This window comes from Nilaparvata lugens, chromosome 8, assembly GCF_014356525.2.
Source record: "Nilaparvata lugens isolate BPH chromosome 8, ASM1435652v1, whole genome shotgun sequence".
Lineage (NCBI taxonomy): Eukaryota > Metazoa > Arthropoda > Insecta > Hemiptera > Delphacidae > Nilaparvata > Nilaparvata lugens.
Window position 1 is genome coordinate 26,979,047 of NC_052511.1, and position 12,321 is coordinate 26,991,367.

Sequence of the window (12,321 nt, forward strand, 5' to 3'; positions counted from 1 at the left end):
AGTTGGGCAAAAGGTGTATAATAAGTTAGCAAGTGTTTTTACAGTTGAGCAAATTAAAATGGTTTTCTTTGCGCTTGTGCAGTCAGTTGTGCGATATGGTATCATTGGCTGGGGTGGTTGTGGTGTTACCGTTCTTAAGCCTCTTATAGTATTGTATAAGAGAATTATTAAAATATGCTTGAAAAAACCGGTTAGATATCCAACAAATTTGCTGTATAAAGAATTTAATGTACTCAGTATTGAGCACTTGTATGATCTTGACCTAGCCTGCTTTGTCTATTCGTGGCCCAATAGATTCCCTATAGCCCCTCATGGCGGCTATGTTACTCGTAGACAATCTGAGAGATTTTTGCTAAAACCACCTTGTAGAACAGCGGCTGCCAGTGCTCATGCATCGTATTATGGTCCTAGACTTTTAAACCGTCTGTTGCTTGAAGTTTCTGGAGCATCCCAATGTATACCAGTTTGTTATTATTCTTTCACTTTCAAAACTTTTAGACAGTATCTTCGACACTCATTATTAGGGAGACAAAATGAAGTCTAATTTTGATTTATTTCTCAAATCTGTTTTGTAAATCTCAATTCTATTCTTCAAATACATATCTTACTTAGTATAACAGAGCAGAACAGAATTTGTTGTTTTATTTTTAAATATTGGTGATCTTTATCATTGATGTAGAACATATAGTTGAATCTCAATTAGGCCTATACTGATTACAAGAGCAACATTTGTATGAAAATAACATAGAGAATGGAATTTTCTTTTTTCTTTTTTCTTGATATTGTAATGTAAAATTATAAAATCTAATTATGTTATTAATATTACGATGTATGTTAGTATCTTGTGCTATCCAACATTCTAGAGATACACCATCCCTCATCACAAGCTTTGCTTAAAGAGGGATGCAACAATATTATTTAGAATATGATATTTTATGTAAATATTCATTATTTTATAAAGAATTTGTATTTTATGTTTGTAAGTATGAATTGTATATTAATTTTTGTTGACATTAATAAATTGAATTGAATTGAAAATTGAAGTTACCGCTACACCTCCAACAAACACCCCTAAAACTGTTCAAATTAAAGGTGCATGATTGACTGGCAAAAAATCCTTTTTATAAATTAAGTGAATTTAACGAGAGCAGAATCAGCATACCTTAATTCTTATTGTTAGCACCTATGAACTAGCTGCTTAATTTTGTAATATAGTCTTTGTTATTTGTAATATTTGGAAATGTAATCTAATTAGCAATGTAATAGTAACAATGTGTCTCTTAATGTGTGACTGTCTATTTCATGTTCTATTTGTGTGACTTTGTCTTGTGCTTTTTTGGCTGGCTGACAATAAAATTGTATTTATTTACAAACATCTAAACAGAAATTAATTGTTAATACGGTTAATAGTATAGGATACAGTTAATATATAGAAATGTATCTTTGATATAGAAATGTAGAGTAGTATAATAAAGGGTAGATATAATTGGTCCCCATCTACATAGTAGTATACAGTTACTATATAGAAATATATCATTGATATAGTAACTGTAGCACTTTAGGGTAGTACGATAAATTATAAATATAATGGGTCCCCATTATATCCATCTAGTAGGTGGTTCCACCTACTTAGGATGTTGGTTACTCATTACTGTAACGTATAAATTGAACTGGGTTGTAAATGAACTTATCTGTAGTAACTTATGAATTAATATTTATCAATCTTAGTGATCAACTCTCAAAAATCAACGATTGAATTTGAAGTTGACCGATGTTTGTTTGTCGCAGATGAGGATGACGCAGTTGTGAAGGGGGTGGTGACTAGTGACGGTCTGTTCGACGGCACGATATCGACGCGGCTGGACGACTACTTCGTGGAGCCGGTGTCGCGCTACCTGGACGCGTTCCCGGCCACGCCTGCCGCCTTCCACACGGTCGTCTACCGCGGCTCAGACGTGCGGTGGCCTGCCGCCACTAAATGTGCCTCGCAGCGGCTGCATCTCAGGTTAGTCTACAATTCATTTAATATTATTCTCACTTGAGTTGACATGCATAAGCGCCGCTTGCGTAATTCAAGTTGTGTACCGTTTCTAGCTGACACTATATTTAATAGAATCAATTCTATAGTCCGAAAGGAGAGGATACATAAATTTTGCACTTCAAGTATAGAATAAATGACAACTAACGTTATGTTGATGTCTCTCCTTTCGATGAACATACTATAGCACCATGCTATTGTATTTTAAGAGACGAAATAGTCGAGAGGTGGGAGTACAATCACTTTTTTTAAAGTACAATCTTCTTTTCAAAAAGTCTAGTATTTGTGCTAAATAAAACTATGTTTTATTTCTCATATCTGGCCTGATTGGCATGATTTAATCCATTGTCTTTGTACAAACGGCTTGAGTTGATTTCCAATATGAACGTTCATATTTAGTGTCATTGGTTTCACAAAGGTTTTAATATTCTAGAAGTATGACTCATCCAATACTTGGACAAACACGGAAAACTCTCAGAAAACTGACAGAATTCTCATTATTTCATACAAAAATTGAAGTGAATCAGCATCATCTATCATGTAAAGGTGCGTACATACTCATATGCCACGAACACTCCCATTTTGCTCTTCGTCAGCTGATTATATCTGTATCTTACTGTTTCTGAACAAATACAGATATAATGATAAACATAGCATCAACTGATGAAGAGCAAAATGCGTGTTTTCGTGGCGCATGAGTCTGTAAGAACTTGTCATGGATAGGCTACTCCACTTAAAAAATTCACTTCTATACACATTCAATGTGTTTTCTCTATGAATTTGCAGAAGAAAGAAGAAGAAACGCCGCCGGAGATGGCTTGTACTGGATGACGTGGAAGTGTCGTCATCGGCCAAAACAGTGGTCAACATCACATCACCAGACACAGTTTACCATTTAGCAAATAGAACCTCGCTCCCAGATCTACCACCTAGACACGACTCAACGCTTAATATAAGAATAGTCAAGGTGAGAATTTTTGACATTAACTCAGCTTTATGTTGCTCATATGATCAATAAATCACGTACATCACCGTCAAGTTTCCATAAATACTGTAATAGACTACCCATGGTACGAGTAGAGACAGGATTTCATCTGTACTTCATACATCATATAGTATATTCCCTTCATATTCTGAATAATGTTGAAGCATTTCTCATTTTTCTCAGCCAGCTGAAATTCTTATCCTCTCAGCAAGCTGTTATATGACTGAATCCATTGCTCTATTCCCAATAAAGAATGATGAATTTAGTAATTAGGTGGAGTAACAGATTATTACAAGATAGGATTAGTACAGATCATTACTTGTAAGAAGTGTTTGAAGCAATTGAATACGAATGATACGGTGGACATGATCCAGTTTAGTAACCGAGTAACCGAGCTTCCTCATGGGCTGAACAAAATATACAACTCCTGTAGTCAAGCGACGATATAAAAATCTAAAAATGTAATATGATGCTGCCTACAGACTTGAGTGCCACGAACACGCTCATTCCATTCTTCATCAGCTGATGCTGTGCTTATCATATCTGTATTTGTTCAGAAACATTAAGATACAGATATAATCAGCTGATGAAAACTGAAATGCGCGTGTTCGTGGCGCTCAAGTCTGTAAGCAGCTCTATCATAGAGAATTTAATGCCCAATGAAGATTTTCGATTCATCTAAATTGATATTCTTGGAGTGCAAATTGGATAGAAAAGTTGTATTGTAAAACATAACCGTAGCTTAACGGGTACTCTCTTAGCCATAGTAAACAGCAAACTGGAATTTAATTATCTCTGTAAACATTAATCGGAAAAAAATCTATCATATGCCATTCGATTCGTTAAATTAAGGACTACAATATTAGTCGAATTAATTTCCTTAATAAATCGAACAGTTTCCTTAATAAAATAATATAATGTAAAAATTTAGGGGTTTTTCGATTTGATTTTTTTGTTTTCTTTGATTAACTTCGAAGCAAGTAGTTTTAAAGAACAATGTGACGAATAATTATTGTAGCCACATTCATTGCGAATCCATTTATGTATATTGTTATGTATTTGCGATTCAAGTTGACGCTGTGGAAGGGGAAACAGCCGACGCGGCTGACTCCCTTCACCATAGTAAACAGAATAATACTGCTGTCTACATTGCATCTCTTTTACAGTATGGCGCTCGAAACAATCAATTTTGTCTATTGTTTTGACATGCGCTGTATATAGATTTTCACTTTTCAATACTCTTAAAAAATATTACAATTTTCTTGATTTAACCATGCTCATGATAAAAATCAGGATTTCGTTGTTTTCTCACAGAATTTATTATATTAATTTGAAGTGTGCCTTCTCCATACGAGTCAGAGGTAACACAATTTGATAACTCTAGTTTCAGATATTGATGTTTTTCATCAAAGTTTCATGATATATTATGTGTCCGACTCCTTCATCTTATCCTTATTTTGTGAAAAATTAAGATTCAAAATTTATTTTCAAGAACAAAAAAACAAAAAATTTTCAAGCTGAAAGTAGATCAATTTGTTGCACATTCGGTTCAAATATTAACAAATGTTACCAAATATTATCACATATAGTGAGAACGAATTATTCTGAAGCTTACTATTCTCACTGAACATGAAGAGGCAATACCAAGCCAGAATCGCAGTTCCGTTCAAATCATTATTATCAGAGCTTTCAAATTGATGCTATGTAACTATGGATGTTATCTCCATCTCACAATTTCCCTATTTATCCTTATCCTGATTCAGAATAAAGTAGTTGATCTCTATAATCACAGAAATCAATGTACAGTACCTATAATAAATAGTAAAAATAACAAAATTTCTAGTAATAATGCAACTTTTTCTAGGTATGAATTTCAAGGCTCATAAAATGACTTTTTCTCAATCACAGGCAGAAATTCCAATGATTATCATAATAGTAATTTAATGAAAATTGTTTATATTGTACATTGTTCGACGTAAGATAAGCTACATCTTTAAGGTAACCAACGTATTTAGGATTATCATGTTTATGAATGAAAGCGAGATTGTGATAGAAGATTGGTCAAACTGAAATATAAACATTATAGACAATCCATATTTCTGATCAACTATAATTATAAATGATAGTATCAAGCCGTAATGAATTGAGCAACTGAATTTCAAAGTTACTATCCACTGTTCAAATCGCACTGTGATTTCCTTTTACTTCCAAATGGATTGACTTGCCTCACTCTTCAACGTAACAATTATTGAAAAAAACCAGTGGAATGTGAACGTCATCCAAAAAGCATTTGAATTTCAATTTTCATATCATGAAATTCATAAAAAACTAATTCTTGATAGAATAGTGATGAAATGCAAACAGTGCAAGTAACATTGATACAAAGCGATACAATGAAAGTCAACATCGATTAATTTGATATTGGACTTATCAAATTTATATTATTTATAAAGCTTATAAAATGTGGAACCAACATTTTAAATTTTCTCTACTGGAGCGAAACATCGATAGAAAATAAAGAAGAGCCCATCATAAGCACAATATACTTGTGTACTAGAATTCACTTGAACTAACTCATCACTTCAACCCTTCAATGATCACAATGAACTAGAATGGTATAAAAACCATGGAATTGATAATCAGGTACATTTTTCAAATAGCTTCACCCAACTAAATCTGTAAATAGATTCAATTTGAATGCTTCAAATAGAAAATGATCTATCCTTTTGGTGCCCTAATCAAAATCAATTTCAATCAACATTAATCGACATAAAGAAAAGCTTCTGCCAACCTTGTATAGTGAATGACAAGATGCGAGTGTAGGTGAAAAATCGATGTGTTAACAAAAATAATAGAAGATGATGAATCGTCTTTCAATTAATCTTATACGGTAGGGTACTTTGTGGTTAAATGTGAAACACTTTCATGATTTTCCTACCTTTTATGCATGCTTACTCTTCCTTAATTTGTATTTTTGCATGGCTTTCATCTTTAGAATCTACTGAATTTTCATATTGAACTGTCTAAATAATCTAGATTCAACTAGTAAGAACAGAAGATAAGCTACTTTACAGAGAGAATCATAGAAAGTTTCAACTCAACTATCCCAATGTATATTTTTTTTTATGCCTCAGCCGTCATAAATATTTGGCTCAACTGAAGGTATATTATCAACCTGGCTTGAAGAATATTAACTGTAGAAAACAGCTAAGACTGCACGCTATGATTTTTCAGGAAATTGCCACTGTTAACACTATTGTAATCTATGATTTATCTCAGTTTTTGACAAAACTTATGATAAATTTTAGCATAGAATTATAATCATACACGCATATTTTAAATATGTATTATATTATGTAATAGTATGAATATTTTATCGGTTGCAAACAATATCTTTGACCGTCATAGAATGCATGATTTAGCACATCTATAACAACAAAATGATTTTAGAGAATTTAGAGAATTAAAATGTGAAAAATTAGTTTCATCGCATGTCAAAACAATAGACAAAATTGATTGTTTCGAGCGCCATGGTGTTAATAAGATGCAACTTAGAAAGCAGTAGGCCTACTACTGTCGTATTTTACTGTTTATTATGGCGAAGAGAGTCAGCCACGCCATACCGCGTCGACTGTTTCCCCTTCCACAGCGTCAAATCGAATCGCAAATGAATAACAATATACATCAATGGATTCGCAATGAATGTGGCTACATTAATTATTTGTCTAATTTTCTTTAGATTATATGCTTCGAAGTTAATCGGAGAAAACAAAAATCAAATCGAAAAACCCCTACATTTTTATGTATATATTATTTTATCAAGGAAACTGTTTGATTTATTGAGGAAATGAATACGACTAATATTTTAGTCCATAATGTAACGAATCGAATGACATATGATAGATTTTTTTCCGATTAATGGTTACAGAGATAATTGATTTCCAGTTTGCTGTTTACTATGGCTAAGAGAGTCAGCCGCGCCGTTCCGCGTCGACTGTTTCCCCTTCCACAGCGTCAAATTGAATCGCAAATACATAACAATATACACCAATGGATTTGCAATGAGAGTGGCTACATTAATTATTTGGCTCATTTTTCTTTAAAACTACTTGTTTCGAGGTTAATCGGAGAAAACAAAAAAATCAAATCACAAACCCCCTCAATTTTTACATATATATCATTTTATCAAGAAAACTGTTAATTTTATTGAAAAAATGAATATAACTAATATTGTAGTCCATAATGTAACCAATTGAATGGCATATAATAGAACAGTTTCCGATCAATGGTTACAGACATAATTGATTTCCCGTGTTTACCTGCATTTTTCATGTGTTAGGGGGTTGGGGCGGAAAGCTCCAAGGGGATTTTTTGGGACTTTTGGGAGAATGACCCTCTGGGAGGGTTCTATCGATGGTGGGAAATTCAGCTTTTATTTAATTTTCGGATCGAAACTGCTTTTTTGGACCTTCATTGACTGGGCTATGAAAGCTACTCATCACTATTCAATCTTCATGTGATGATATGATATGTTTTGTTGGAAGGTGGGTCCAAACTCGACGATAATCCGGTCGACGAAGACAACAGACCTGGTGCGACCGCCTCCAAAGATCCTGGTAGGGACGGGCGACGAGGGCCTGGCCGAGGATGACTGGCTGCTGACCCGGCAACAACAGCTGGTCTCCAAGCGGGCGGCTGTCGATGAGCGCAAGACCACCTGCATGCTCTACCTGCAGGCCGACCACCTCTTCTACCACAAGTACGGCACCGAAGAGGCCTGCATCGAAGTCATGACACGCCATGTGCAGAGGGTCAACTCCATCTACAAGGTCACAGGTTCGTATTACATTTGCTGCTACCTAAAATGCTTATCAGAATATAACATTGAGTATTCTCATAAATCCCAATTCTCCAACTTAATTCTCCTTATTTAAATACCATAAACTCATTTATATGAATTCTTCATTCTTTTATCGATTCATACAATAAGTACATCATCAAAAATAATAGAGAGAGAAACCTAAGAGAAGGTAACCTTGTGCTATAACAAGATTTAATTATAACTTAATATTTTTATTTCATATTTAAGATATTTTTCACTTAATATTCAAGTAGTTTTCGGGTAGCATCAATATTAAATTACTGTACTCAGTCAGAAAATATAGAATGTAATATAGATTAAATTGTCCAAACTGAGTAGTGGTTTTAAAGATCCTACATTTAGTGAGGTTGGCACCATTGGTCATTTCAATTACAAGTTTCTACTTTTTCAATCTCAGTAGTCAGATCAGATATGAATCCATTTTGCAATGTAGTTTATCGATAAATGTAACGCGCAAAATAAATTTTGGGGAGAAAATTTGTGTCGGTGGGAATGAAGATACTCAACCCTTGAAAATTAAGCCTCTGATTGAAGTGTTCTGTTCAGTCTTATACTGTATTATCAATTCGACTTAGAGAGCAAACTTAAGATCTGTTGAGTTGTTCTGTACAACATCATCCATCTTTCAGTAGCATTTAACAATCTCCAACAAGCAAACTTTCCGTCTCACCAGTGTAATCCCCACTAAAACCTGATAAGCTTTCACAGTAGTTCTCGAATCGATCAGCAATCTGATAAGCTGTATCTCCTTCACAATGATTGATCTCAAATACACTCTATCATTGTTGAGCCAGCTACAAACTAATATATGGTGAGCCGGGCACGTAGATGTATGAGATAGATAGATAGGTAGATAACGAGTGAGAAAGAGAGGGATTGTGTGTGGGAGTCAAAGAGGAATGAGGATAAGAGCACATACGTAGCAATATTTGGCAGTAACTTATTGCGAGTTTGTGTTACACACAAGAGAATGATGTACACCGCATATATGCTGCTAGTTGCTAGTAGAAGAGGAACTTTGGAACAGTGACAACAGTATAATAGGAATTTGAGTTTGCAGAACGCCTTGAGCTGAACATTGTGTCATGTGCGCGTGTGTGCGTGCGTGTAAAGAGGCTGCATGTGTGGTGGTAAGCCGTGAAGAGTGGGCTGAGTAGCTGCAATATAGACTGCTCCCTTTTCATCCCTGCTCTTGGTCTAGTATTGAAGAGGCTACCACATCGTCTTGTCTGTCCTATTTACAATCATTCTATTGGTATTCCAATCGCAGTGTCTTTCTCTTTCCTCTCTTCAAATGCCTCTACTCTCTTCTCCTTTTTCTTTATCATTATTATCAAATTCTTCTTCTTCCCCCTTTGCATTATCATCGTCGATTCTCATGTAAAGAATGTTTTGTTCTGTCTATTCATTTTCAAAACATCTTATTATAGTATTTCAATTTTTTTCTTTTCCAAGTATTTTTCTTCTCTTTTTTTTCATCTTCTTTATTTTTCATCTTATTCCTTTTTCTCTTCCGCTTCTTCTTCTACCATTTCTCTCTATTTTCCTACACTGCTTCCACTTTTTATGTAACCTACTTTTTCATCATTCACTTTTTTATTCTCATCATCATCATTTTTCCTTCTCCTCTTCCTGTTCTTCATTCCTCTGCCATGTTTCGTCTTAATATATGATCTCTTCCTTCTATTTCGACTTTTTTTCCTCCTTCCCTTCCTCCTCCTACTTCTTCTCTCCTTCTTTTTCCTTCTCCTACGTGTTCTTCTCCTCTTCTTCCTTATCTTCATTCTTCTTTTCCTCCTCTTCGTCATCCTTCCCCTCTTCCACCTCTTTTTTTCTTCACCCCCAACCTGCCCACTCTTCCCCCACCACCTCCCACTTCTCTTTGTCTTCTCCTCTCATGCATCATCATGTGTTATCGTCGTCGATTTCCTTGTAAATCATTTCCCATTCAGTTGTGGCGCCAATTCATTCGCCAACCTAACCTCGAACCTCCGCTGTTATCAATATCGCGAGTAGTAGGCTTATTACATGTTTGAGTCCTTTCGCGAGGGGCTCGATTGTTCTCCAGTCCTCTTTATCATGTTGCTACTAACTAGTTGTGCAGTGGGGATCGAAATCGTTATGTTCAATCAGTTGTTTCCCTGATGTACCCTCTCTCAAATGTACGAGCTGGATGAAATAAGTTTGTGCCTGTTCTAATGAGATAATGTGAGAGTAGGAATCGTTATGAAAATTGAGACTAGATTGTTTGTTATCATGATTTGAAATGCGAGGGTTGATGAATAACAAACTTTGATGAATGTGAGAATATTTTTGTGGAGTGCATGTGCTGAAGTAATGTTTGGAGCTTATGCTAAATTGAAAGTTTTCCAAAAAAAAACATCAAACATGATTCACGATACTCTAACAAAAGTATTATTGTTCTGATTTGCAAGTAGAATACAATGATTTTCAACATTCTCTAGACAAGATTAATTAATTTTTATTTCAGTCATTTCTTGTAATGCTTCCATGAGATACTATTCATTTATGGTCGAACAATCGTAATCCTTTAAAGTTTCATAAATTGATCCTGATACCTGTACAATATTTATAATAGTTCTCCCTGCCTTAAAGCGGGAGAATATTGCCATATCTGGAAACGAAGTCTGATTCAGAATATATATGTTAAAATTTCCCTAATTTTCTTCATCTTACATTTCATTTGTTACATTTTTTTATTAATATGCTGATATTAATATCATCGAAAGGTGATTTATTGTTTGAAAGTTAATCGTAATTACAATAATTTCACAATAATTATGCCTAATATTTTGATTGAGAATTTTTCTCAACAGTGACGAATTCTTCACTTTCTGATTACTATTGACACTTATTATTTATGCTACTCGCTTTTTTTCTTACAGATTTCAATCAAGATGGCCGATCAGACAACATCAGCTTCATGATAAAAAGGATAAAAGTTCACTCATCCGATGCTGTCGAAGATCCCAAATACCGCTTTCCTGGCAACTATGGCGTGGAAAAGTTCCTAGAGCTGTTTTCTGGTAAGATTGAAAACAATAATTTTCATCATCAAACAAAAAAATTCAATATTCTTGAAATTCTATGAAAAATGAATCCTCTTCGTCCATCTGAACAAAACATCAACATGTTTTGCATTTCAAACATCTGAAACAATTTAAGACATAAACTATGAAACAGAACATATAGAAAACATTCAACCTATAGATAACAATTCAACTTCTATTTTTGAGGTAACCGATGTTTGAACATATAACAAAAATATGCCATCACATGAGAAAATCATACGATGTATTTCATTGAAAATCACAGTTTCAGTCGCGATATGCACGTTTAGGTATCTTGAAGCTGAAGCAACTTTTCTTGTAGAGAAACTTCTCAGTTTTCTAAAAAAGTCTGCAAAGCCCTGATCACTGAGATAAGCCTCAATTCTGTTCCAATAATTAGTAACTTATGGTAGTAATAATATAATTGGTGAAAGTTCTGAACTTGTTCACCAATTAGCTAGAGATTAAATTCATGCAGACAAACTTATTTTTTCAATTTGTCCTCGTAGGTTCCAGCTCACATATTTCTAGCTCAGGAAATTGACAAATGCTAACCATCTACATTTGTCTGATAGAAAATTACCTCAACAATCTTTGTTACAAAGCTTGAAAAAATATTCAATTGAATTGAATTTTTCTTCGCCACAATGAATTGTAAACTCACCTTGCCGTCTGTAAGTTCAATCTTTATAAGTCCATCTACTCCATGTCAACGTCAGTTCAATGGAAAATCCCCTATCAAATCCCTTCTATCCTGTTCAGATGTTAACCTCCAAGATAAAACTTTCGCATCTGTATATTTCATAGAAATTTCCTGAACAGACACAACAAACTTCCAAGTATTGATTCAATCTTCTCGTTGAAGCCACTCACTGTAGATTACTGAAAACCCTCGTGTTTTGTAGCCTTTCTCTCCTTCACTATCCTCATCACGCACATTTTGCTCTGCTCTTTCAAGTCTTATCCAACCTTTATCCGTATTTTATCCGTCCAACCGTCTTATCCGTCTTTTACCCGTCTTTATCAATCAGGGGAAACATCCGCCTACCGTCTGGCAAGCAAAGCCAATATCTGATCAGAAATTATCCGACCACTTCCTGCCATTCACTCGGACTTTTTCCGACACGCTACAACTTGTTTTCAAAGGCAACTTCTCAAAAGGCCAGTAAGCTGTCTGTCAGTTCTCAACTGCTCAATGCATCGTCTCTGCCTCCGACCTTATCCACATCCACTCTGCTTTTGATCTTCTGCTTTCATATTTTCCTCCTTCGAAATTTTCAATTCATGCAGTTGATTATTTTGTACAGTCAACTTCTTCTACATGTTTGAAGTATACGGAATACAA

At 34.7% G+C, this 12,321-nt stretch overlaps 1 protein-coding gene across 2 annotated transcripts in view; it reads left to right on the forward strand.

Annotated features, from left to right (window-relative positions):
- LOC111054136 (disintegrin and metalloproteinase domain-containing protein 10) overlaps positions 1 to 12,321 on the forward strand; it is a 334,035-nt gene that overhangs the window by 247,545 nt on the left and 74,169 nt on the right. For both annotated transcript variants that reach the window (XM_039434382.1, XM_039434381.1), the window contains exons 4-7: positions 1,789 to 2,005; positions 2,825 to 3,005; positions 7,568 to 7,859; positions 10,812 to 10,952. In XM_039434382.1, coding sequence (XP_039290316.1) covers positions 1,789 to 2,005; positions 2,825 to 3,005; positions 7,568 to 7,859; positions 10,812 to 10,952 — 831 coding nt within the window. The remainder of the gene's footprint in view (positions 1 to 1,788; positions 2,006 to 2,824; positions 3,006 to 7,567; positions 7,860 to 10,811; positions 10,953 to 12,321) is intronic.